The sequence below is a fragment of the Meleagris gallopavo genome, chromosome 1 (assembly GCF_000146605.3).
Source record: "Meleagris gallopavo isolate NT-WF06-2002-E0010 breed Aviagen turkey brand Nicholas breeding stock chromosome 1, Turkey_5.1, whole genome shotgun sequence".
NCBI lineage: Eukaryota > Metazoa > Chordata > Aves > Galliformes > Phasianidae > Meleagris > Meleagris gallopavo.
The window spans coordinates 34,257,925-34,285,820 of NC_015011.2; the positions used below are offsets into that span (position 1 = coordinate 34,257,925).

The window sequence follows — 27,896 nt, forward strand, 5'->3', positions numbered from 1 at the left end:
TTATCTGACTGTCTTTTGTCAGGTTTATGGCTACTAACGACTTGATGACAGAACTACAGAAAGATTCTATCAAGCTGGATGATGACAGTGAAAGAAAGGTGGTGAAGATGATTTTGAAATTACTGGAAGACAAAAATGGTGAGGTGCAGAACTTAGCTGTCAAATGGTATGTATTTTTCTATGGTATAAAGAATTTTCTGTTGACTGAAAAACAAAGGGTTGGTTTAAAAAAAAAAAAACTTAAAAGGAACTGACTGCTGTGCTGAATTAATTGAATTTTTTTTTTTCCCACAGAGGAACCCTTTTAGGTTATCTGCCTTAGTTTTAGTTTCTTTTGTTGACACCACGGTGTAACACTTTGGATTTAAGGTGATAAATATGGTGTCATTACTGATGGTATATGATTAAAATGCTTGTTCTCTGGTGATGAATCTTGAATACTAAATAGGTTTTATAAGATGATAGTTGGTGGGTAGTTGCTGCAATGATGTTTGACAGTGAGAAGGTAGATGATGGAATTGTTGTATTGGAGTGTTTTCAGGCAGAAATAAAAACAAAGGTAAATGCGCAGTCTTGGTTATCAAACATGGGACTTGCCTCTTCACTAACATTCAAATGATTGTGTGGTTTTACATGCTTTGCAGGAACTGCAAGTATTTTATGGGATCGTGGTGCAGTTACTTGCTTTTTCAGAGGCTTCTGCAGCTTTGGTACCCTTTCTTCCTTCACTGAATTAACTTTACCTGTGGTGTGGCTTTTCTGGCAATTGTACCTCCCTGAAGAGTTGCTACCTTTATAGCTTTCTACACCCAATCTTTCTGGCTATTTGTGCCCTCTCAGGAGGGCCTCTGTTGAGAAGCCCCTTGGTACTCCTAAGATTACTTCTTGTTCATGAACAAATTTTTTTTCTTTAAATATTCCAACTGAGCTACTGAAAGTTTTACATTTCATGAGGCGTGTAGTGAAGTAAATTCACTGTGGAGGAGCTTGGGACTGATTTGAAGAGAAGTTTCACATTGTGACTGGCTCGGTTTGTTTCAGCTTTCTTTACAATTGATGCCATCAAACTAACAGAGCAGAAGATTAAGGACTGTTCATACATCTGCTTCTATACTTACAAGAAATATTTGCATCACCTTCTGAAATATTTTAAATGATGATAACTAAAACCTTTTAGAGAGAAAGTAACACAGAATAATATGTTGCTCTTGCATTTGAACTTCTGAAATGTCAGAATCCCTTGTAGCACAGCTTATGTTCTGTCACTTTGAAACAGAGTGCCTGTACTCAGGAGAGAGACATACTGAAAAAGACATTAAGTAATTATGGAACTTGACTAAGGCTTAGAAGTGTCTTTTACTGAAGTAACATTTTGTGGTAAAACTTGTTGCAGCATACATGCAGTGCTCATCTAGAATGCTCACTTGAAGTTACCTGAAGTTCAGATTAATGCATGTGGCATGTATGTAACAGTCTTTAATGGCAAGGTTAGAACTTTGAAACTGAAGTCCAAAGTAGTGTTTATTAAAACATGAAAGAAATTGAAAGAACAGATGATTGTCTGTGCATGTAGGTGTGCCCTCTACTTCTCTTATTGTCTTCCTTTTTTTTCTTAGAGTTCATTTTGACACACTGAGAAAATACTTGGATTTAATTAAAATGAAAGAATCAATTCAATGTTTAGGATACTTTTAGTTTAAAAAAAAAAATCCAGATCATGTTAAAGAACAGCATTTAACTTGTGAGGGGATAAGAAATGTGATAAAAGTTTTCAGAAAAATTGTGAGCCTTCATCTAGAATGTATACATTCTTGAATGTATCAAGTTCTGTTTGGTCTGGTCCTGATCCCTTGCAGATATGCTTGAGGGAAGGGAAGGACACCGTAAAATCTTTTCTTAAGGTAACTTAGACTCACAGTACTGTTTTACAACAGTTTTAAACCAATTTAAGCTAATTTTGCTGTTGCTCTGGTGTTCTCACCCTTGTTCCTTTTTTTTTGCACTGTTGCATATCTGATTTTGCTGTAGACTGGTTTGGGAAGTTAGATTTCTTCTGGCTTAGTTCTTTCCTTCTGCAGTCAGATAAGCATTGGTAGCACAGTAGTGTAATGGGGGTAAAGAATGGGAGAGGTTGAGGTGCAGCTAAATTGCAGTTTTTCTAAGACATTTGAAGGTGATGCAGTGTCTTCCATCTGCTATAGTACTGGATGGAAATGTGATTTGTTGAAAAGTTAAATTAGACGAGCATATTTCTCCCAACTTTGCATGCTGTGTTTCTGTTCTCTACTTGTTAAGTATTTTCTGTTCCTTTCAGCTGAGGAAAGCATAAACTGTTTAGATTACCTTATTAAATTAAATGCTCTGGTGCTCTTTAGAGACTATCAGCAGGAACTTTAATCAGGCTGATGCTTGATGACCCATTCAAGTATAGATTCCCTCTCAGAGGAGTGTCTTAAAGGTACATGGAAACTTAGTACCTCTAAATCTGTGTTTCAGACGGCCCTTTTCTTGAGGAGGAAAGATTTGCAATTTGTTAGAGCTTCCTCTTCCAGCTGGGTCCGTGGAAACTCTGGTAGTGGTATTGATTACTCCTTAAACAGGAAAGAATCTCTTGAAGGAGAATTGTTCTTTCAAGGTTTGTTTACTGAGGTCACTGAAGAGAGCAGATTTAAAATTACTGAGAACAGCCTTAAAGCAATATTTGTTCTTAGGCAAGTGTAGTAACAAGTTTCACCTTATCCACTAATCTTTCACATTTATAGTTAGGAAGTGCACTGTTTGTTAAAATGCTCATTAACTTTTTTCTCATCTCTTCCAAACACATGCTGTTTTTGTTCTTGACCCTTTCGGTTATATTGTGCTGCTTTTGGATAGGATAAAATACTTGATTTTGGTTCACACCTTGAGTTTATGGATACTTTGGATAGCTACCTTGCAAGGCAGTTGTGCTGTAAGCCTCTGAATAAAAGTGAAAGTTAATCAACTGGGTTTAGTACTCTTGTAGTAAAAGTCAACCAATAGACCCAATAGAAGAGAGAGGGTTGTACTCATCAAACTCCTGTTATTTCGGACAGTGGCTGCAAACTAGGTCAGGTGTTTGGTTGTTTTTTTGCTTTTTTTTTTTTTTACCTCGGCTGTCTTAAGCATTTAGAGGTTTTCCTGTCAGTTTTCCTCGAAGGAGCTTTTTGCTCTATTTGATATTCATAGGCTGCTTCACAGTCAACCAATATAGAAGACACTTCTGGACGTTCTTGCAGCATTCACATTTAAGGGCTACTTGGATTGTTCAGAATGGTATCTTGTGTACCTTTTTGGAGGCAGTAATTATACTGCCTGTAGTTCTATCCAAGATTACATGCATCTGAATTAGATGAGCAGAATGGTGTGCCTAAGCATAAGATGGGCTGTTTGTGCTTCACTGTTAGTAATGTTCTGATGGCCCAAATTGCTACTGATGAGTTCATATGTTCAGTGCTTCAGTTTAAGGGTGGACTGCTTCTCATTCTGAGCAGTTGTTTATGATGTGATGCTCTGCTGTTGAAACCAGTTCTGACAAATTTGTACTTTTTCATACTAAAACAGTTCATGAAACTTGAAATAAGCCACTCATATACATACATATCTGTATCTCAAAATACAAATAAAAAACCTGGCATCGAAATCATTATTTTGAGTGATTCCTCCTCTTGCCTTCTTGTAGTTTGACTGCATTTATCAATATGACTTCTCTGGGCAGTAGTTCAGTAGAGGGAACCCTGCTTGAAGCTGTGAGTGTGAGTCATTAATGTGAACAGGATGATGCACATATGCTGTGTGGCTGATCTGGTTCAGCAGCTTTTGAAGTGTTTTGGATGTGCAGTAATACACATTACACAGTTATACATCATACTACATTGGGAATATGAATCAAATATATATTTTTCCATTTGTGATTTTTTCTCTTCCTTGTAAGCGTGTTTATTTAACAACTAAAACGTCCTGATATCATACTACAGTTGGTTATGAGATGGTCTGTCTTTCTAATAAAGAGGATACTCTATGAATGCCTGTATTTTCAGATGTACTCAACTTAAAGGTCATGCTGTCACAGTTGCTGCTACATAAATAGGAATGAAGATGCTAACTCAAAGTCTAATTTAACACGTTCTAGTAACTAATTCCAAACATTTGGATGAATGACTTATATCACATAAGTAGTTCATCTTTAAACATTGGCAAATAAGCGATTCTGTCTGGTTCTGTGCGCAAGAAAGGTTGAGATTGGCAGGGTGCTCTAGAAGTCATCTGGTTCAGCCAGTATTTAAGCAGGGTTACCCAGAGCAGGCTGCCCAGGCCTGTGTCCAGGCAGTTTTTGATGATCTTCAAGGATAAGACCCCACAGCCTCTCTGGCCAGCCAGTGTGTCAGTGTTCCATTATCTACAGAAGTCCTTCCTGGCTTTCAGAGAGAGCCTCCTGTCTTTGTGCCCATTGCCTCTCATCTTAGCAGTGGGCACAACTCCTGTAAGATATTTACATCCATTGATGTTTAGCCTGATCTTCTCCAGACTAAACAGTCCTGGCTCTCTTATCCTTCATCAGAGAGCTGTTCCAGTCCCCAAATAACCCTCATAGCCCTCTACTAGTCTCACTCCAGGAGCTTCCATATCTCCTGTACTAGGGAGCCCTGATTGGACACAATATTCTAGATGCAGCCTTGCCAGGACTGTGAAGAGGGAGGATAATTTTTTTGCTGCATCCGAGGATATAATTGGCCTTCTTAGCACACTGCTGGCTCATGGTTAGTTTGTTGTCCACAGGACCTCTAGGTCCTTCTCTGTAGACCTGCATGCCAGCAGGTCAGCCCCCATCCTGTCAAGGTGTGTGGACTTGTGCCTACCTAAGTGATGGACCCTGTATGTGCCTTTGAATTTCATGAGGTTCCTCCACACCCAGCTCTCTCAACTGTGGAGATCTCTCTAAATGGCTGCATAGCCTTGTAGATTATCAGCCTCTCCTCTCAATTTTGTATCAGCAAACTTAGTGAGAGTGCACTCTTCCTCTTTGTCTGAGTTATTGCTGAATAAATTGAATAAGATCAGACCCAGTACCAACCTCTGGGGGACACTGCTAACTAGAGGTCTTCAGCTGGTGTGCCACTGATCGCAGCCCTCTGAGCTTTGCCAGTCAGGCTCTTCTCAAATCTACTACATTGCCCGTTCATCTAGCCCACACTTCCTACAAGGCAACAGTGTTGAAAACCTTGCTGAAGTCAGCATAGACAACATATACTGCTCCCTCCTTATCTGCCTACCCTGTCATTCCATCCTAGAAGGTTATCACTTTGGTTCAGCATGATTCCTCATAGTGTATCTATGCTGACTACTCCTGATGACTTTTTTCTTTTAAGCTCATTAGGGTTATACTGATCTTGAGTTTGGAGGAAGTAGTGCTTGAATACCGACTAGCTCTCTAAAACTCTTTTACCTTCCATATCCTTCACCCATGGGATTCCTCTAAGTAGGTCCCAGGAGAGGCCAAACTTAGCCCTCCTCTAGAGTTGCAGTCCTGCTTCCTCATTTCCTCCATGCAAGATCCTGAACTCCACTATCTTGTGATCACTATGCTATACTTTTCTTAACCCATGATCTAGTGGATCTAATTGACCAGCTTTTACTCTGATTATTTTAGTTTAAATTCCAGCTAAATTCCAATTAATTTAGTTTAAATTAGTTTATTTTGGTGTAAATCCTATTTACAAAATAAACATGCTTAAGATTTTATTAGTTGCTCAGTAGTTAAAAAACATCCTTATAATAATTTTAGGTATTTTCACTTATGGAGCAACTGTTTTTGGTGGAGGTGGGCCTGTCAAAGTCATTGCTGTATAAAGGGCAGTGCTGTATAAAGCTGCAGATGTTCAGGATGTTGTGGCAACAGCTCAGCACCAAGCAGCCATTCACTTGTTCCTACTGCAGTAGGAGAGAATGGGAAAAAGGTAAAACTTGTGGGTTGATATGAAGACAGTGTAATAGGATGGAAAAGAAGGAGAATGTAGCAATAATAATAATAAAAGAATATACAAAACAGGTGGCACACAGAGCAATTGCTCACCACCCACTGACTGATGCTTAGAGAATCCTTGAGCTGTGGCTGCCCCGTCTCCCAACCAACTCTCTTTTACTGTTCAGCCTGATGCCATATGATATGGGGCAGCCCTTTGGCCCTCCAGATTCTGTCCCATCTCAGCTGCTTGTGCACCCCAGCTTCCTTGCTGTCACCAGGAGAAGCTGAGATGTCCTTGACTCTGTGTAAGCACTGCTCAGTAACAACTAAAACATCAGTGTGCTATCAACATTATTCTTCTCCTAAATCCAAAACATAGTGCTGTACTAAGAACAAGGAAAAAAATAATCCCAGCTGAAAGCAGGACAGATGTAGAAGATGTATTTCAAGAGAGCTGCACAAGTCATTGCAAAAGCAGAAGATAGGATCTTTCTAGAAGAGATGATGTTGCTACGCGGAGTCTCACTAACCAGATTACTTTTACTAGAGAGCGAGTTTGCTGACTTCCAGGTTTGCTAGTCTCAAAGCTAGCTGTATTTTTGAAAGGTTGCTGTTCAGTTTTAACTGAATGTACTTCCATAACTGTACATCTGCTCGTTTCTGCTTCCCAGCCTTCTATTTACAGTTCTTCTGTTGGAGCATGAAGCATTATGGATGTGAAATACTTTCTACAGGTTCTGCAGTAACATTTTCTGGACTGTAGCATTTTGACTGAAATGGCAGAGTTCCCACTTTCCAGACTACTGTGGACAGCTGTCATACCTTGGAATTATGATTGTTGCTGTTTTAGGTGATTTTTGCTTGGGTTGCCTGCAAAACAATTTACTCTGCAGCAAGAGCAGGATAGGGAATTGATGCCATTAGGAGCTGCTGACTAACAGTGGTGTGTATTAGAAGATAAACTGGTGATGCGCTGGTAAAACATTGAGAGGAGAGCTTGGCTGAAGAGTAAGATCAGCTTGTGAAGAAACTTGTCATCTTTTTGAGCAACTGGAGAAAATGTTTCAGCTTTTAGTAATGCAGTCAGGGATGGCTTGGTGTGTTTGTGTGAGAGAAAATTCTTGGTGGTAATCTGTGTCTTGGCAGATAGTCATGTGCAAGCTTACAGGAGCCCATCTGTTAGGGGAAAATGGCCATTGCTGCTCTCAGCGTCCAAAATTATTTTAATAAAACTGTTCAGTTAACTTGGTTGAAACAATAATGTGCTAAGATTAAGATTGTAGGTATAGTCTTCTAAATCCCTGCTGTCCAGGATTTAGTAACTGTGGCGATGGTTAGGTAGAATCTAAAGATGCTTATACAGTCCCTTTGTCCAAATTAAGGGGCAGTGCCAGAGAAGGGCCTGAGTTTAACTTCTCAGCAAAGGGTTCTGTTAAAACTTTTCATTTCTGCAGGAGTCAGTGTATGTGCTGAAGCAGGTGAGAAATCATTCCATTGCCTCTTTATTTCTGTGCGCATGAAGGGCTTCTCCATCGTATATCAGCATCTCAACTCACACTACTCTTGATATTATCTGTATGCAGTATCTTCTGGAAACACTGTACCAAGATATTTTGTTCTTTTAAACGTAGTTATTCTTAAAATAGCTATGTGTCTCTGTAAAACACACTGCAAAATAAGGAGTAAGTTGCAGTCTTCCTGAATTTATGGCATTGGCTTGATTGTTGTCTGTGGTCTGATCAGAGGAGTTGACCTCAACGTCAAATTTGTTTAAAGATTGGTGCTATAATAAAGCTGGAATTAGTCAAATGTAATATTTCAGTGCATGCTTTTGGTAAACATGTTTCACCTTTTCTGCCTTTTTTTTTTTTTAGTAAATAATTCCCAAATTGTCCTTATTTTGAGCAGGTTTTATAACCCAAGTAGTGTGTTGGTGGTGGAGAGAAAGAAACCACGCAGGTTACAGTTTGTGAAGGCTGACGTGTAGAGGAGTAGGTGTGATTATCTCTGCAACTGGGAGTTGTGTGTTCCAGGCTTATTAGTGTAGATGCTGTGCCTCAAGCACAAATGCTCTGTTGAGGTCATGGGTGTGAGGCATTGTGAGCATAGCCACTGAAAGAGAAGCTCCTAGGTTTGTCTGTGACTGACCACTAGAGACAAAATGTTACTCTGTCATTACTGTTACACAGTAAGTTACACTTAGTGCTTCAATGCACACACTTGCTTTTTGTAATAGATATCTCTGTCTGCATTTGCTTGCTGCCTTTGGCTTCTGTTGAACATTTTTGATGACAGCTAACTCTTGTTACTGTGATTTTTTTTTGGATGTGGGAAAGAAGGGAAGCAGCATTGGGGCACATACAGCAGGTTTTGGGAAGGAAGATTTTTATTTTTGTCGTCACATACAGAGAGGCATGTCTGCTAGTTGTCACAGAGTGAAAACTATAGGTCTCAGTCCTTTGAGTTCAGCTGGAATCCCTGGCTTGCAGTCTTCTGAGTTTGAATTCCAACTGCATGTAGCAGCTTACCTTGAGCTGTTGAAGCACTATCTTATTTTGGGAATGGAGAAAATAGGTGATCAGATGGAACTGTGGTTTTAAAGGTCTAAGTCATCCAGTGGTTTGAACTGTATGTGGAGAGAGAAGTGTGAAAGGTGTAAGGGAACTTGGAATGTGTTTGGAAGCCATTGCTGCAAAAGGAATGAAAACCATGGTGTTCTGAGACAGGATAGAAGATGGAGTTTCAGAGGAGCTTGAAGCATATGAGTTTCTCTCTACCCCATAGGTACTTCTAAGCTGTTTGACCAGACCATTCTTTTTGCCCCATGCACAGTCAAAAGAACAATAGCCCCACTAATTAGTAGGAGTCAGTAAAATATGCAGTTCCAAATGAACAAATTCCCTGTCCTGCTTGACCATAAGTTCAGAATTCAGTATGGTGCCCAGTGGCATTTCATAATGGTGAGAAAATCCAGAGCGCATATTGGTCAGCAAATAAAATTAATAGCAGGGAGCAGTTGCTTGTTGACAGCACTTAAGAATTAAGCTACACATCCTCAAATCTCTACTACTAAAAAAACACAGAAGTAAGGATTGTTGGTTTTTTTTCCCCCCAGCAGTACCAAAGAGGTAATGAAAGTTTGGGGTTGTCTTTCTCATTCTTAGCAAATACAGTCTTGAGCTCCTAAACTAACATTATTTAGTGCCTGTATGGTGAATGCTGTTGCCTCAAGCCTTTCCTTCTGAATGGTGATGAGTGACCCACAAGTTCCCCTGCAACTGCCTTCCTCACAGTTTTATTAGCTAGTAGTGAACACAGAATCCAGCTGTGTTCCTGCGGAGCTGGATTTGAACTCCAGAGTTGTTTCCAGTAAAACAAGAAAGACTGCTTTGCTTGTCAGCTTGCACACTGTGTGTTTGTCTCTCAATACATATGAAGTAAGTAACTTTTTCTTTAGATTGTGAAGACTCAAGGGTGATTCTTCTGTCTTAACATATTTGTGGATTTTTGTAATACAGTAGTGTGGGAGTTAGTTGATATAAATACTAAGCTTGAAGTAAGCTTTTGCCTGAGTGGCAGAACTTGATTTAGGTTTTTGACTATCTGCTCTCAGAATAATGGCCTTTATTAAGAGATTAGTATCTTGCTAGCTTGGACAGAATTTCTGCTTGCCTGTTGATTTTTATTTCTTTTCTGATTTTGTGCAGCTGACTTAGTGCCAGTACTTTCTTTTTTTTTTATGTGAAACTTGTTCATTTAATTCAGAATCACTCTCAGAAACTTAGGAAATAAAACCAAAGCTTTTTTTTTTTCCCCTCCTTGTAATTGCTGAGAGGAAATACTTTGCATCCAGATAGCTTCTTTTCAGTACTGTGGTACAATTAGGATAGAACATATCACATATCTTCATTTCTCTAGAACTGTGTAACTGTTTGTTAATCGAGGTTTAGCTCTGTACCATCATCTAATAATTCCCTTATTACATTGTACAATCAATTTTATGAAGTTTGTAGTTATCCCACCTTTTTCCCACCTCTTTTCCAGTATCTTGAGTTTGTTCTATTTTTTTTCAAATTTAACCTTTCAGAGCATTTTACAAAAGCAAAACAAAAGATCTACCCTTGTTTATCAGACTGACTTGTGATCAAACTGTTTTAAAAGTGTGATAATTGCTATTTGTTTCCAAACAGTGAACACTGAATTGCAAATTAATAGACTGCTGTTTTTCATCAACTTGGCAAGACAGTCCACCTTTCCAGAAGATACTCCTTTTAGGGTTAACAAGGAATTAAACTTGACAGATACTTCTAGTTGAATATTGTTCTGGTGTTAAATATGTTAATCTATTTTACAAGTAGATGGCAAAATTATGTGTAAAACTTCTCCAAACTTCCAGTATTTCAGTGATGTTATGGCCCTGAATGACTGCAGTCTCAACGATCTCATGTACTTTATAAGTAGCAACATAGATTTGAAGACTTAACCTTTGCTTTCTTACACTTAATATTATTTTGATAACAAGATCATTCAGTTTTCTTGTAGGGTTTCTGTTTTATTTCAGCTCTCCAAAGCTGGAGTTTACTATAACCTGGCAGAGATCATGTTGGTCTCTATTAGCTTTGCTAGAATAAACCTTAATGAAAAGCAGGCGTATGCAGTATAAAAATTCAGTGTAGAAGAAACTTAGTTTATAGGAGGCATCACATTCTAATGCTCTCCTAACATAATGAGTTTGCAGTTGGCTTTAATATGCTCCTTTTTCTTCATTTGTTCATGCACTTATTTCCATATATCTCTGGTTTGTAGGGTGGTTGTCTCTGTACATTGCACACGTTGTTGAAGGACAGATAAATTTTTCTCCGCCCTTGTAAGCTGCAGAAACATGGATGGTTTCTGATCTGTAGGGCTTGGATCTAACTGGAGGATGCTCTGGCTCTTGAAGTCGCTGATCTGCTGTCCTGGCAGCATAGGAAAGAACAGACCAGAGAGAACCATCATAGAATCATAGGACAGCTCAGGTTGGAAAAGACCTTAAAGATCATCAAGTCCAACCACAACCCAACCATACTACCCCAACAACCCTCTGGTGCTCTGTCCCTGAGCACCACATCTAAATGGTTTTGTTTTGTTTTTTTTTCCCCACAGGCTCACTTGGACCTGTGGGCCTCAAGTTGCACACTCACTTTCACAAAGAAAAAAGGTCATAGCACCAGAGTTTAAGCTTTTGAAAAGTTATTCCTAAAAAATAACAATATTGCACGTCTTGCCACTTTTTGAAATCAAAACCAACGTAGATGAGCCCATCATATCAAAACACAGTCATCAGCTTTTACTATTCAGCGTTTGCACTGAGAGAGAGGGTGTATAGAATCTCATGAAAGCCTTCTCTGCTTTCTTCAGAGTTGAATTTGTTGGTGATGTGTACAACTTGAAGCGTGTGCCACAGGTGGAAAAGCATTGGGATGCTGTTGCAAATTGGACTGTAGGATTTCTTTGGTGAGACATCTGGATGAGTAGTAAAACGTAACTAGGGGAATGTCTGCACATAAGATCAAGGCAGTGCTATCCATTAGCCCTTTTATGGAAGAAAAAATTGTTTTCTGGAGATACATCTGTGTTTCTGTTAATTCTACGGTTATACAATTCCTGTTTTCTGTAGCTGGTCCTTGCTACTACCGACTCCATTCTCGCCTCAGGCCATTGCTTGTGCTCCTTGCATGCAGCCTCTTGTTTGGCTGCTGTTCCTTCTTGTAGGTTCAGTGCCAAACCAAAGCCTCTACAAACTTAGTAACAGTAGCTTCATGTTGCATCTCAACTCTTGAGATTGGGAATATAAAGAGGAGGGGGTCCATCTGTTTACCAGGGTGGATAGTGATAGGATAAGGTGGAATGGTTTTAAACTAATATGGGAGGTTTAGGTTAGATGTTAGAAGGAAGTTTATCACAGAGTGTGGTGACGCACTGGAACAGGTTGCCCAAGGAGGCTGTGGATGCCCCATCCCTGGAGACATTCAAGGCCAGGCTGGATGTGGCTCTGGGCAGCCTGGTCTGGTGGTTGGTGACCCTGCACATAGCAGGGGGGTTCAAACTAGATCATCATTGTGGTCCTTTTCAACCCAGGCCATTCTATGATTCCATTCTATGATTCTGGTATTAACATCACACCAGTAAGGATGATTTGATAGGATAATAATGTTATAGATGTCACCACAGAGAAAATAGCTGACGATCAAAATGCAAAAGCTTGTAAAATTAGGGAGGGATGTCTTTCAGAACAGTTACTGTCTGTCTGGGTTAAGTGCTGTGTTTTTGATGAACGCATAGTTTTTTTGAATGCATAGCTTACAATGCTAATTTTCCAGAATTTCTGGAATTTCTCATTTCTGAGGTAGGTTTTCTGTTTTTAAAAAAAAGTAAGCAAGTCTGGAGTGAAAGGGAGAGAGATGCAGTGAGGAAAATTAAGTTCTCATGCTTCTTTTTGACTCTGTTCACTGGTGAATGGAATTTTAAAATAACTTATTTTTGCAAGGTGATCTTTCTTGTTTTGCTGGTAAAGCTTTGGTGATTGTGGGTGAGTGCTTACAGTACCAGTTTTGCAGTGTAGAAACAATTGTATTGTGGTTCTTGATTCTAGTTTTGATTACTTATGAAATATGCTGGATGCTAAACTAAGGTCTTTTTTTTCTGAACTACCTTTCTTGTATCACAACAAATAGGTTTAATCAAACCATGTAATGTTTAGTGATCAGACCCAGTAAGAAAATGCATTAGCACAGCAAGATCATAGGAATGTTTTCAGTATTGGTATGAAATGAGGAAAAACGGACGAAGGCCTTCAAGCCACAGTGAGTCATGTACTGTGACATTTTATAGATCTCCTCTCTGTAACAGAACAGCACTGGGTTTGTAGGAGAGAGAAGGTGTGTGTACTTTTCTACACAGCTCAATAAAACCACAGTCCTGCTCTTTCCTAGAGCCTCAAGAAGGAAGTGGAAGACTTGCTTGCTGGTGTTAGAAGGAAATAGAGACAGAATAAGGCATTGTGATCTTTTGCATAACTTCCTTTCTGGAACAGGGTATTAACAATGGAGAGGCAGTGGAAGTTGACAGGGCTAGGAAGACAGTGAAGGATACTGTATTTCTTAGCAGTGAAGTAGATTTCACTGGGCCATCTGCAGCTTCAGTGCTGTGAACAAAAGGAAGCGTTTGATGAGGGAAACAAAATTGTCATCATCCTTGAAATATTTGGGATGACTAAACATTAACCTTTCAGTGACATTTTCTCTTTTTCCCCCAAGTGCGGTGTTTATAAGGGTCTCTGTGAATGAAGATTTGTCATGTTTTTGTTTTATATTTCACTGCTGTATTCTATTAAGGCACTCTATGGCATAGAGTGAACGTGTCAAAAAGAACCCAAGTGTTTTGTAGAATAAAGATGTGGTAGTAACGAGGTTTGCATACTTGCCTGAACTTTGTAGGCAGCAATAATCAAGTACATAGACTGATGTTTCTGGCTAGATAATTTTATAAACCTTTGCACTAAGTGTGATGAAGTAAGAGGGACTCAGGTTTTGGTACTGTGAAGCAAAGCTTTCATACAAAACTGTTTCCATCGCTGGATTAAAAAAAAAGAAAACAGATGTACTAAATAGTATTTTGTTACTAGATCTAAGTAGATAGATTATCAGCTTAACCAGCTAAAAGCTGTCAGATTTAAAACATTTGCTCTGTGTTGCTACCGAAACCAATCTTAACTTTGTGACTTCAAACCAAATACTGAAATATAAATGAAGGATTTTGATGTTTTTATTTATCGTTGCAAATGTATTACCTTTCTTCTGCTTATACAGCCTTGGTCCTTTGGTGAGCAAAGTGAAGGAGTATCAAGTGGAGACCATTGTAGATACACTTTGTACAAACATGCTTTCAGATAAAGAACAGTTACGTGACATTTCAAGCATTGGCCTTAAAACTGTGATTGGAGAACTCCCCCCAGCTTCCAGTGGTAAGGTGTTTTGTATTCAAGATGTTTTTTTAGTTTGTTCTGTGACTGTACTTCGGAATTTTGGTGGTTTAAAAAAACGTAGTTTCCCACAAGGATGCAACTCTTCAGGAAAAAAACTTGTGTTACAGGAACACTGGCATAACAAATGGAGTATAAGAGCTTCTATTTTAATAATCACCTGGTGGAACATCTCTGGGCTGCACTCATAACTAAACCTCTTCATGCTTTTTGGTTGATAGAATACTCTTAAATTAAATTAAAAATTGCATATTTTTCTTTAACGATCAAATTTCTTGCCTCAGTTTAGGTAACTGTTTGGAACGTACCTAATGTTTCTAACAATTGCCTGTTAAGTTATTGAAATGCTTACTTGTAGTTTTAAATGAAGGCAGTTGGTTCCAGAAGAGATGCTAATGATGTTAACAGCTCTTCAGTTAATAGTACTACTTTTTTACTCAAGTGGATTTCAAATATTGTATGTAGGGTATGAATGAGAAGAGAAGGCTGATGAAGAGGGCTTTGAAAGTGTAGTTTTTAGAGACTGAAGTTGCTTAAATAGTAGCAAACAAACAATACAAGCACTCTCTGATTTTGACATCTTTTATTGAAAGTCCACAAATAAATAATCACGTGTTAATCGGGTAGTGGTGAGATGCATCAACTTAAAAATAAATATTTAAAATGTAGATTGGAATGGCATTAATTTCACATCAACATTCCAAAAGTGTGATTTAAAAGAAAACAACAAAAAACCCTTCATGCAGACAAAGATGAGTGCTAGCCATCAGGAAATGAGAGTTGGTTTGTAAAACTACTCTGAGCAGCTTTGACTGGATTATGTATGTTGGGGGAAACTATGCAGGTGTAGCAAAGACATTTTAACATGAGTTTTAAAACATGTATAATGTTTATTTTAGCAGTCTTTCAAGTAGACTTAAATAGCTTCTTGTGTAAAGTGGTTTGACCTTATTTGTTTTTTTTTTTAAAGTGGCTCTATCTACTTCTGTGCTTCTCTTAGTTACTTTATTTTTACCTGTAGTCCTTCCGTTTATTGCTCTAACCTTATCTTGGCCTTTGCTTTCCATTGCTTGTCCTGCCAAAAGCACTGTCCTTTCTGTTATGTACAACTTATGAAACTAAAGCTGTCCTACTCAGTATGTTTTTGGGTAGATAAGGTAGTCTTTCAGTTCTAATGCAGAGCATAATATTTTACATTAGCAAAGAAACTTGCTGTTCAAACTTGTTTTATGGGGTGGGAAAGATGATTCATGTTAAATTCAAGTTGCTTCCCATAGTTACAAGCATGATCTCTGGTGTTAATAACTATATTTTCTTATTATGGAAATGCTGAGGTTTTATTGTACTTTCAGGTTCTGCATTGGCAGCTAATGTTTGCAAAAAGATCACGGGGCGTCTCACTAGTGCTATTGCCAAGCAGGAAGATGTGTCTGTTCAATTGGAGGCACTAGATATCATGGCTGACATGCTGAGCAGGTAAACATCCTTCTTCCAAAATGCTGATGAATGCCAGTAAATACTCCTTTAACTTCCTAATTTTCAAAATATGAAATAAAAATTACTCTAAGTGAAATAATATGGCAAGAGATTAAGTGTAAATGAAACCTTAGTTAAAACTAGAAAGTGGGATGCATTGAAGATAAGTTGATCGAGAAGACTGATAATTTGTTTCATTTTCTGATAACTGTAGTTTTAAGCTAATTTTCAATGATTACTGCTTTGAAGGTATATTTAAACTCATTTCTTATTTTTAAAAGTTCCAAAAATTTAAAAACTTAATTGGAATCTCTGTGGTGTTTTGGGAATTTTTAAAGAAATTCTGCTAGAATATATGAACAAAGTTATCTAGATTCAATTGGTTTGAGTTTGTGTTTTGTCTGTTTTAAGGCAAGGAGGACTGCTTGTTAACTTCCATCCTTCAATTCTGACCTGTCTGCTCCCCCAGCTGACTAGCCCCAGACTTGCTGTGAGGAAAAGAACCATCATTGCTCTTGGTCACCTGGTTATGAGTTGTGGCAATATGGTTTTTGTTGACCTCATTGAACATCTGTTGACAGAGCTGTCTAAAAATGATTCCATGTCAACAACTAGGACCTATATACAGTGTATTGCTGCTATCAGTAGGCAAGCAGGTCATAGAATAGGTAAGAAAAATATATAAATTATCTGTAACTGGGAAGGTTCTTTAGATGAGAGTAATTACTTTGCTAATATTCTCTTATCAGGTGAATATCTTGAGAAAATAATTCCTTTGGTTGTAAAGTTTTGTAATGTAGACGATGATGAGCTACGAGAGTATTGCATTCAAGCATTTGAATCCTTTGTTAGGAGGTAAGTCATTCTCAGGTTTGAGTTTTCTTAATATCTAATAGTGTGCTGTTTGATTGTAAGCTGTTAAGGTATTCCCCTTGGTGTAAAATACTTTTGCAAGATTTGAACTGAAACTGTTCCTATAACTCAATATTGTACCTTAACTGCTAAGCAGTGGGTTATGTTTGGATGTCATAAGCTCTACTGTGCCAGTGCTACTAATGCATGCAGGAGGGAGGAAGTATTCTAATAATTCTTGTTGTCTAGTAGTGATGAGGAAAATAAATCATATCCAAAGGCATGTCTTGCTCTTCTGCAAAATACCAGTCTAGTAGATTGGGTTACATAGTGGCATTTTCTTATCTGCATTACAGATTCAGATGCATTTGATGGTATTTGGTTTAGCTATGATGACTTCAGGGTACTGCATGTAGTATTAAGTCTTTTAGGAAGAAATATTTTAATTCTTATAGGTAATCTGACTTTACTTTTGTTTTTGTACTGTGCAGATGTCCTAAAGAAGTTTATCCTCATGTGTCTACTATTATAAATATTTGTCTTAAATATCTTACCTATGATCCAAATTACAATTATGATGATGAAGATGAAGATGAAAATGCTATGGATGCTGATGGTGGTGATGATGATGATCAAGGTATATTTGTATTTTGGTTTGGGAGAGAGAAAGGTCTTGAGAACTTGCAGTAATCGGTGAAAAATTGAAATGGTGGCAATGCTTCTAAGTATCAGTATTTGAATGACTTGTATACCTCCAAATTCAATTTCTGTATTGGTTTATAACCATGAGGTATGAACTCATTGCTCAGAATAGAAGTATTAGATGTTACTGCTGAAGGTAAATAATTCCAAGGGTGAACATGAAGTACAAGGTAAATATTTTAAAATACATAAAAGATGGTAAAAGGTTACAGCATGTAGTATGATAGATCTGAAGTGAAAAATACGTCAGCTAATGAATTGGAAATACATGTCTGACGTGGGAAAGATTTCTCACTACTTCCCCTGTAAAACGTTATTACTTAATGCATAAAATCAAATAGGTTAAAAATTGCAAAATACTCAATATTTTTCTGTAGGATAAAACTTTGATGCTTTGATTGTCTAGATTCAAACATCTGCATAATTTTATTTTTTCAAGGGAGCGATGATGAATATAGTGATGATGATGACATGAGCTGGAAAGTAAGGCGTGCAGCTGCTAAATGTCTGGATGCTGTTGTTAGCACACGACACGAAATGCTTCCAGAATTCTACAAAACTGTGTCTCCTGCTTTAATAGCTAGATTCAAAGAACGTGAAGAAAATGTTAAAGCAGATGTTTTTCATGCTTATCTTTCTCTTCTAAAACAAACTCGACCGGTGCAAAGTTGGCTTTGTGATCCTGATGCGATGGAACAAGGAGAGACACCTTTGACAATGCTTCAGAGTCAGGTTATTCATCAAGATTTTTTGTTTAACTTTGTGAAAACACATTGATATTGTGTGCTATTCATATTGATAGCTCTTGAAATATGCCATGCTATGCTTTTGTCATATACAGATTACAGGTTATAGTACTGTAGTATTCTGTTCTGGGATCGCAAGACACAGAACCAGCCCAGAAAAGTGCAGCAGTTCATTTCCAGTCATGGAAATTAAAATTACTGGCTTGGGCAGATATGCTTATCTGACTTCAGTTGTTTACCTTTAAAAGTTGTACGTCCCATGTAATTTAACCACATTGCCAAAGCAAACTAGTTATTTTTATGTCCCGAAACATAGCCAAAGCCTCTATTAATCATGATAAAACTTGATTTGCTATAACATGTTTTATTTGCAAAATAAAAAGGATAGTGCTGTCAAATGGCATTTTCCTTTTCTTAAAGTGAAGTATTTGATTGACTTCTCAATTGTTTCTCTGCATAGTTTTATTAATGCAAATGTAGTTTTCTTTTGTTTCATCTCACCTTTTGAAGTTGTAATACTATTTTTTTTAGTTTGTGATTCTTTTGAATCTTCATTTCTTGCTATTTATACAATAACTGATTCTGTGGGGAAATCAGAAATAGAGAAAGGTGTGTCTTAGCCTTCTCCCCAAGTGATGACACATGAAAGCAATGTCAGCTGTTGAACTGATTAACAGATGTGTGATGGTTACAGGTTCCCAACATAGTTAAAGCCTTGCACAAACAAATGAAGGAGAAAAGTGTGAAGACCCGTCAGTGTTGCTTTAATATGCTGACCGAGCTAGTAAATGTGTTACCTGGAGCCCTAACACAACATGTTCCCGTGCTTGTACCAGGTATGAGAAACATATAATTAAACTAAAGATTCACTGGGAATTTTGATATGAAACTTCAGGATGAAAGTCTTGACTATACTCTGTTTATATTTGAAATTGGCAACGTAATCAGCTACTGTATGTATAAATTCGTGTAAATATTTTAATTCCATTTCCATTACTCTTGAAAACAAGGGCTGGCTGTAAGATTGGATTTTTTTTCTTCTGTATTTTAATGAAAGGTTTATTTGCCTCTAGCTGATTATCTCAAAAAATATTGCTTGTATTTTAGCTTTTAGTGCCTTAGATACTGAATTTTGAAGTAAAAAAGGAAAAGTAATCTTGGAAAATGTAAAGGTACAGATTCCTTTTATAATTTAAAAAAAAGGCATCACAAACCTTCAAATGGCCCAGATCCTCTGTGTAGAGAAAGTTTAAAAAGTAATTGTGTGAATAAAATGGCAAGAAAGAGGCTTGGGAAGCATTCAGTGTTTTCCTACACTCAACCTAATACAGTATAGCTGCCTTCTCTCAGAAATTTGAAGTGTTCTAACAGAGTATAAATATCCTAACCTAAAAATACATTTTTCATCTTTCTTCCAGGAATAATTTTTTCATTGAATGACAAATCAAGTTCTTCTAATCTGAAGATAGATGCTTTGTCCTGTTTGTATGTGATCCTCTGCAATCATTCTCCCCAAGTCTTTCATCCTCATGTTCAAGCACTGGTGCCTCCAGTTGTAGCTTGTGTTGGAGATCCATTTTACAAGATTACATCAGAGGCACTTTTGGTTACTCAACAACTAGTGAAAGTCATTCGTCCTTTAGACCAGCCTTCTTCCTTTGATGCTTCTCCTTACATCAAAGATCTCTTTACTTGTACAATCAAAAGATTAAAGGCTGCTGACATTGATCAGGAGGTGAAAGAAAGGGCAATATCTTGCATGGGTCAAATCATTTGTAGCCTTGGTGACAGCTTGGGCACAGACCTGCCTAGTACACTTCAGATCTTCCTAGAGAGGCTGAAGAATGAAATCACTCGGTTAACTACAGTGAAGGCTATGACACTGATTGCTGGTTCTCCTTTGAAGATAGATTTGAGACCAATCCTGGGGGAAGGAGTTCCTATTCTTGCTTCTTTTTTGAGGAAGAATCAACGGGCTTTGAAACTGGGCACTCTTTCTGCTCTAGATATTTTAATTAAGAATTACAGTGACAGCTTGACAGCTGCCATGATTGATGCTGTCCTGGATGAGCTTCCACCTCTTATTAGTGAAAGTGATATGCACGTATCACAGATGGCCATCAGTTTTCTGACAACACTTGCTAAAGTATATCCTTCCTCCTTGTCAAAGATTAGTGGGTCCATTCTCAATGAACTCATTGGGCTGGTGAGATCGCCTCTACTTCAGGGCGGAGCACTTAGTGCCATGCTAGAATTTTTCCAAGCTTTGGTTGTGACTGGTACAAATAATTTAGGCTATATGGATTTGCTGCGCATGTTAACTGGTCCAGTGTACTCTCAGAGCACAGCACTTACTCACAAGCAGTCTTATTATTCCATTGCCAAATGTGTGGCTGCCCTTACTCGAGCATGCCCTAAGGAAGGACCAGCTGTGGTAGGTCAGTTCATTCAAGATGTCAAGAACTCAAGGTCCACGGATTCCATTCGGCTTTTGGCTTTGCTTTCACTTGGGGAAGTTGGGCATCACATTGACTTAAGTGGACAAATTGAGCTGAAGTCTGTAATATTAGAAGCATTCTCTTCTCCTAGTGAAGAAGTCAAATCAGCAGCATCTTATGCATTAGGCAGTATTAGTGTTGGCAATCTTCCTGAGTATCTGCCTTTTGTCTTACAAGAAATAACCAGCCAGCCTAAAAGGCAATACCTTCTTCTTCATTCCTTGAAAGAGATAATTAGCTCTGCATCAGTGGTTGGTCTGAAACCATATGTTGAGAACATCTGGGCCTTACTCCTGAAACATTGCGAATGTGCAGAAGAGGGTACAAGGAATGTTGTTGCTGAATGCTTGGGCAAGCTTACTTTAATAGACCCAGAGACTCTGCTTCCACGACTCAAGGGATACTTGGCATCAGGTGAGTTATATGCATAAATTGTAGAAAATGGCCTTATATTATCTTAATAAACTGCTGTGGGAGTTTTTTAGTGATTTGCTTAAGTTCTGTAACATTCCTGAAGTTTGCTTGCCCCCCAGAACCCTCTGCCAAGAACAATATGAAGCTTAGTTCCATTTGGGCAGGAGAAAGTAAGTCATGCAGAGCGTGAATTACTTTTATGTTCTTCTTTCAGAGTATGATATTTAATTTAATAATGTTACATTTAACGAAACTGTAAACTTAAACTGTAAAACTTAAAGGGGAGAGCGTGGGCAGTAAAGGACAGTACTGCTTGATAGACTTGTTGCAGAGCATTAGCATTTTATATATTCCTAATTCTTGTATAAGAATTCAGAAATTTGTGAGGTTAGGAAGGATGAAACTGATTAATGAGTTATAGTCATATCAAGAACTGTATCAGTGTGTTTTCTTCATGTCCTTCTGCTTTAAAGAGGAGAATTGTTTAAAGGCTTGCATGAGATAAATTGAAAGAGTGTGCAAGTAGGCTCATTACTTCAGTTTTCTGGAGCAGAAAAGATTTATTACAAATACTGTGTCTCAGCATTTAAAATCTAACACCAGTACATCTGTGGAGGCAACATTATGTTACTAGTAATAAGTAGCATTTATTCTTCAGCTATTGTAAGAATATTAGATGCTTATGAAGAATGGGTTTAAGTGTGATTTAAATTCTGTAATTGTACTGTTTTAACTGTTACACACTCATGATTTTATTTCATGTTAGGATCCTCATATGCTCGAAGTTCTGTGGTGACTGCTGTTAAGTTCACTATTTCTGATCATCCACAGCCCATAGACCCACTCTTGAAGAACTGCATAGGTAAGTTATTTAGTTCTAGTGACAAATTCTAAGTTTTCAAGTGATGGAATTGCATTTAAAATGTATTCTGTGTGTCTTCAGAGAAAGATCATTTTGTAGATGGAACCAGAAGTAGCTGCTTATGTTAACTGTTGAAACTGTTTTAAATGGTTTCCTTAGGAGCCAATTATTTCTTTTAACTCTAGCTTATTTGAATTCAGAATGGTACAAGATATGTGATAAAATAGCATATATTGAAACTGCAGTGGAAAAGAATACAAGGAGCAAGGACTTTTAGAAAGATGGTACCTAAGAGATGGTTTCTTCTTCCAGGATCTTTCTAAATTATGTCAATTTGAATTAGGTTTTTTCTCTACCCAGAAAGGTGGTCTTGGAAATGTTTGGCCTTAAAATATATATAAATGTGTTAATTCTGAGTATTATCAGATGGTGGATTGTAAATCTAGGTCTTTGTGATTCTGTAATGCTTTCTGGTCTGAAAGTTATTTAAAGCTATTGTTTGTGGATAAGATAATCAGAGCTTTCAGTATGATAGAGCTTTGCAATTCTCTGGCTTTCTGAGCTTTTCTCGTTTGTATGACATTGTTGTAGATTTCTTTAATATGCTGTGGTGACTGTTAGCTTTATAGTGGATTGATTACCCTAAAATCTTTAGGAAGAAGTGCGTTCCACTAAATCTAATAAGGGATAAAAAAAATTCATCTTTAAAAACAGTTTTGTGGGGAGCAAGTTGTTTATTTATCATGAGGCAATGTCAGCTCTTAGCTTATTTTCATTGCTAATCTTAATTTTTTTTTAATAAACATTAATGAGTTGATTGATTATGTTTGTGGGCTTTTCCTACTCTCTTCCACTAAAACTGCTTTACCCCTTTGATTTCTGGAAATACTTACTGGGTATTGAATACAGTAAGTGAACTATTGCTATCTACCACTTCAAGAATCTCTAATTTTTAGTCGTTACCTTATTTTTGTGGATGTAGAAGCCGCTTTGTTTAAACCCTGTTTTTCTCCTCCTTAAAGGTTCAGCACTCTTGGAAGTTGCTAAATACTGTGGGGGTGGGAATACTTGTTCCTGCAGGCATTTGTTTTACCAAAGTAATGCTACAGAGCTCTAGAAACTAATGTGAAAATGTATGGAGACAGGCCTTGTTACATGAATACATACTGAGTAGGCTTATCTTCTGGTAACTTAGGAATTTGTTCGTTTGTTTCTGTATGCAATTGCAGGTGATTTTTTGAAAACATTGGAAGACCCGGATCTCAATGTCAGGAGAGTAGCCCTAGTGACATTTAACTCAGCTGCACACAATAAACCATCATTAATAAGGGACCTCTTAGATACTGTGCTTCCTCATCTTTACAACGAAACAAAAGTCAGAAAGGAATTAATCAGAGAGGTATGTTAACTAAGAAAAATGGGACTAGATTAACATAAGTAGACTCTGTTTGTCTAAATGTATTATTTTTAAACTTTATTTTTTATTTGCTGACAGGTGGAAATGGGACCATTTAAGCACACAGTTGATGATGGTTTGGACATTAGGAAAGCTGCCTTTGAATGCATGTATACTCTTTTGGATAGCTGTTTGGATAGACTAGATATATTTGAATTCCTAAACCACGTTGAAGATGGCTTGAAGGATCACTATGACATTAAGGTTAGCTGTCATTTTGCTATGTAAGCAAGCAATAAATGTTTTGAATAGCGAGTAGACTGAAATGGTAAGAATGCTACCTCGTGTTTAAATATTTTGTTATTTAAATCATTAAAGTGTTGCTGTTAACGGTTGCACACTGTTCTAGGAAATAACTCTGTGTTGTGCATGACTGATTTTTGGTTTTCTCTCCAACTAGATGCTAACCTTTTTAATGTTGGTGAGACTGTCGACCCTTTGTCCAAGTGCAGTGCTGCAGAGATTGGATAGACTTGTTGAACCTTTGCGTGCTACATGTACAACTAAGGTATTGTTTTACATTGCAACTTCTGTTTCTTAATTAATTTGTGTTGCCTTACAGAATTATAAATGAATTTGTGTACGAAGAATGCTTCTTGTAATCTAGGTGTACTGCTGAGCATGTCCTGAATTATAGTTTGTAAATTACAGAATGATACAAATACGTGGATCCTTATACATGTATTACTTCTCCTTAAACTACAAATTGAAGAGCAAAATGGTCAGCTCGTTTTTAAAAGGCCTGTTTTTTTGCCATTTCTTTTGTTTCTCAAAAACGTAGCTGCTATTTCAGCAACTTGTGTCTTATTATAAACAGTGAAAGTAGAATACTAAGGGTTTTTCTGACTTCTGATGACTATGTTGTTGCAGACAAACATTAGAATGATGAAGGATGAAGGTAGCATAAAGTGGTGCTGGCTTTTGGTTTGTTTTGCTGTGTTGTTTGTTTTGTTTTTCTTTCATCATTTACATAATGAGATTTTTGGGTTTTGGCACAGTTGGTCTCCTACTCCCACTCATCTTGATCCAGCTATGTGCTCTGATACTGATTTAATGCCTGATTTATCTTTCCCCATTACTGTAATCTGTTATATTTACTGTCAAGAATTTTTACTGTTTTTAATAATAATTTATCACTGAAATCAAGAGAAGGCTAATAGATGATTTTAATAAAAGCAGATTTTTTTTTTGTTTAATTTTTGTTCTCTGAAGTCTGGAAGTATTTGTGGTAACACCATGTGATAACCTCTACTAGCTAGAGGTTAGCTGCTAACATTTTTATTTGGTAATTGACTTGGTAACTTGCAGCATTTGTCTGCTTACTGTACAGTGTTCAAGTTAGGTCTAGTGAAAGGAAATCGGTCTTTATAAGTGTGGGTTAAGATGGGTGTGGAGGAGAGTTGAGCTACACTTTCAAACATTTTCGTTTTTTTCCCTAGGTAAAGGCAAATTCAGTGAAACAGGAGTTTGAAAAGCAAGATGAACTGAAAAGATCTGCGATGAGGGCAGTAGCAGCACTTCTAACCATTCCAGAAGCAGAAAAGAGTCCATTAATGAGTGAATTCCAGTCACAGATAAGCTCTAACACTGAGCTGGCAACCATCTTTGAAAGTATCCAAAAAGATTCATCATCCACTAACTTGGAATCTATGGACACTAGTTAAATGTTTGCCCAAAATGGGGACCATTATGTTGAACCATAAGATGCACTGAATTGACAGGTTATGAGTAAGAAACAGAAAAAATATCTAATCTACACATTGTTCCACTTTATTTACCTTTATGGAGACAGTTGGCTTTTCCCATTGTTGCTTTTCTAGCATCTATTCCAGAAATGTATTTCCATAATCCAGAGTTTGTTAACCACTCTTGTTTTAGTGGATTTGGCCACATTTGGGAATTAAAAAGTTGACGCATGGTGTATGGAAGTAGGTTCCAACATCCATTTTCCCTGTAACATTTAGGATTAAAATGTTAAAATTTTGTGACCATGATTTTTTTTTTTCTTTTGTTTACTCTTTCTATTTGTAGACAACAACAGAGGTGTGGGGGAGGTGGGAATCGAGCATCCAGGTGCGCCATGTTTTTGTATAACTTTTTATTCTTTTTGTTTCAGCTTCATAAATTGGTTTGGCTGGCAGATAAATCCTGTGTAAGATTTATTATATTAAAGAGGGGGTTTTGGCACAGTTCAAAAAGAAGCAGACATAAATGTCATTTTTTAAGGTGTGGGGATTAGAAAACAAATATCCCTGTTGTGCACACTAATTTTGCATGAGCAAGTTTACAAATATATATTGTCTGTAAAACAGCATGTGCAGTTTATTCGTTATACAAGTTAAAATAAGTGCTACTGTATCAGTGCAGTTTTCAGGTATCTTAACATACAGAACATTCACGTAGGGAGGGATGAATTGAAAGTTAGTTGTCTTAACCTGGCTTTTAAAAATGCCAATGATACGACCCTGCAGATCTACTCACAGCAAACATGACAGCTTCTGCAGTTTTCATGGCTTTTCAAACTCGTAGACTGAATTCCCTGGAAATGGGGTGGACAAACAGAAGATCTGTGGGAAATAGGGTGAGCTGTAGGTAAAATGAGCAGAGAAGAACACTTAGCTGCTTGATGGCTGCTGAACTCTGGATTCAACTCTGCTTTTGTTAACAAGTACGAAAGGAGGTCTCTTCAAATGCCTTCTACCTCCTGTTCTTTATGCAACGGCTTTAATTAGGGCACTAATATATGGTATTACCTCAGCAAGCATTGCCAGAGCATCATTCTGTGCCCATCAGAATGTTTTCTGGCACATGGAGCCACCAGTAGATCTCAGTGCTGCTACTGTTGTGTGGTATTCTAATGAGACAGGAAACAGAGTGGTTTTAAGACTGGAGAGAGAGAGAGAGAGAAATATTAGGAAACAAGCTGAAATGGAAAAACCTGTGGTGAAATGTTTAGATACTCTACAAGGGGACCAGAAGATGGTAGCTGGTAGTACTTCAGTAAGCTGGATTTTGGAGTTCAATAGCAGAAGTTGGGGAGCCACTGCCTCAGTTTGAGTCTTGTCATTGTTTAGTTAATACAGTTGGTTAGTTGTCTCTTTTAGTCAGGTCTGAGTTTGATTTTCCTCTCGTTAACTAATAGCTGAATTTTTTGGAAACCTGTTACTTGATTATGTAGGAGAAGCTGCCGCAGGACTAAACAAGCGTATGACTTCAGAGAGTTTCCTGTGAGCATTGGGGTTCAGGAGCAAGTTCTTCTCATACTTACAGCTTGAGGGAAACAGAGTTGATATTGGTGCATTTTACTTTAGTTGTAAGACACGAATGAAGAAATCTATGAATTCATTCAGTAATAACATTTCTCATGCTGTAGAAATTTTGATATTGTAGCTTTCTATGTCTCTGAAGTCTTCGTACTTATGTATCAATTGTCTTCTAGAAGAAGAAATAAATGAAATTAAATGTACCAGCATATCTAAATGTCATGAAAAAGTATGGGATGACCCTAGGGAGAAACCATATGGTAGAAATGCACTGTGAATTAGGTGCATTCTCCCCTGCTGTATAAATCATCTACTTCAATTACAGTAATATACAGGCCTACTGATTAAGAATCTGTTGTGCTAATTAGTTGTCAAATTAATCTTATTTCCTTTGTGTTTTCAGAGTGTATTAAGCTTTTTTTCTTTTTTTAGACCGAGAATTAAGTATGAGAATGATCTGATAAACACAAAATGTGAGGCTAAATTATGTGAAAGGATTAGAGGACTGGTAAGTAAATAGGGTACTTACACTTACAGCTGAGAGATGTATGTTTTTATGACTACCACAATGCCTATGTTGTGGATTCAAATAATCTTCACTTAAGGAGAGAAGGGAAGGTTGAGGTGTACTGCATAGTAAATGCTTTCTTGCAGGAGAGTACTTTTTATTTTGACCACTGACAAAACAGGTGGGTACATAAGAATTTAAAACTTAATTTACAAAAGAGTGAGGAAGAATTCTAAGTTTTCTGTAAATGATAGAAATTCCAAGATAGGATTCTCACTGGGTAGCTGTTGGATATTTTAGCAAAGCAGGAAGACAGAATTAAGATGTAACTGTACCATTCTGATATTACATGTTGGTTTTATAGAATCTAACTAGGTTACATGTTCAGATTGCATTGCCTTTAACTGGATTGCTTGATCTGAGTGCTTGTTTTTGGGAGAGGAGATATTTTTTTATTATTATTTTTTGTTTTATTCCCCTACTGTATGTCAAGTATGTTTGCTTAACTCAATCTGATGTATTTATGCTTTTAGTGCAGTTAGGTTCAGGCAGTTCTGTTAAGGATGATGCCAGAAATACCTCTAGCTGTTTCTTGAACAATAAATGTCTGAAGCTGAAGTACAAAACTGGAATTCTGAAAGGTGGCTCTTAAAGATTCCTGATGTGGTTACAATTTTCTCTAGTATTTTTCTTGGCTTTGCATAGAAGCAATTGAGAAAATTTAATAAGCTTGCACATAATACAGAATGGTTGGCCATGGTTGCCATTAACAATTTTTTTGTATCTCAAAAGTAATTAAGGTTTTACTAGAAGACGTTGTTCAGTGTGCTCACATTTTTCTGTGAAAGATCTTGCCATCCTTGCGAAGGACGTTTTCTTTAAAATCAAAATAAATCATTTTTATAATTATACATATATTATACACGATACAAAGAAATACGTATTTCTGTATATAATTTAGATATATATTTTGCTGCATTTAAAGCTGATAATTTTCCTTCAGTGTTACCTCTAATATAGCAGTTTCCAGAGCTGAATTGCATTCCGATTGTATTTATGTCAACTAAACAAAACAAGTTCTAATAAAACTCCTGTTTGCATGAGGTCCATTCA

General features: G+C 37.3%; 1 protein-coding gene across 1 annotated transcript; it reads left to right on the forward strand.

Moving 5' to 3' along the window:
- Positions 1-27,896, forward strand: CAND1 (cullin associated and neddylation dissociated 1). The gene is made up of 14 exons (XM_003202045.4): positions 1-166; positions 13,834-13,988; positions 15,359-15,482; positions 15,894-16,150; positions 16,232-16,337; positions 16,826-16,971; positions 17,476-17,768; positions 18,477-18,618; positions 19,201-20,694; positions 21,461-21,556; positions 22,786-22,955; positions 23,052-23,216; positions 23,413-23,520; positions 24,452-27,896. Exons 1-14 carry the CDS (start codon positions 27-29, stop codon positions 24,674-24,676), a joined length of 3,621 nt encoding a protein of 1,206 aa, XP_003202093.1. The 5' UTR covers positions 1-26; the 3' UTR covers positions 24,677-27,896.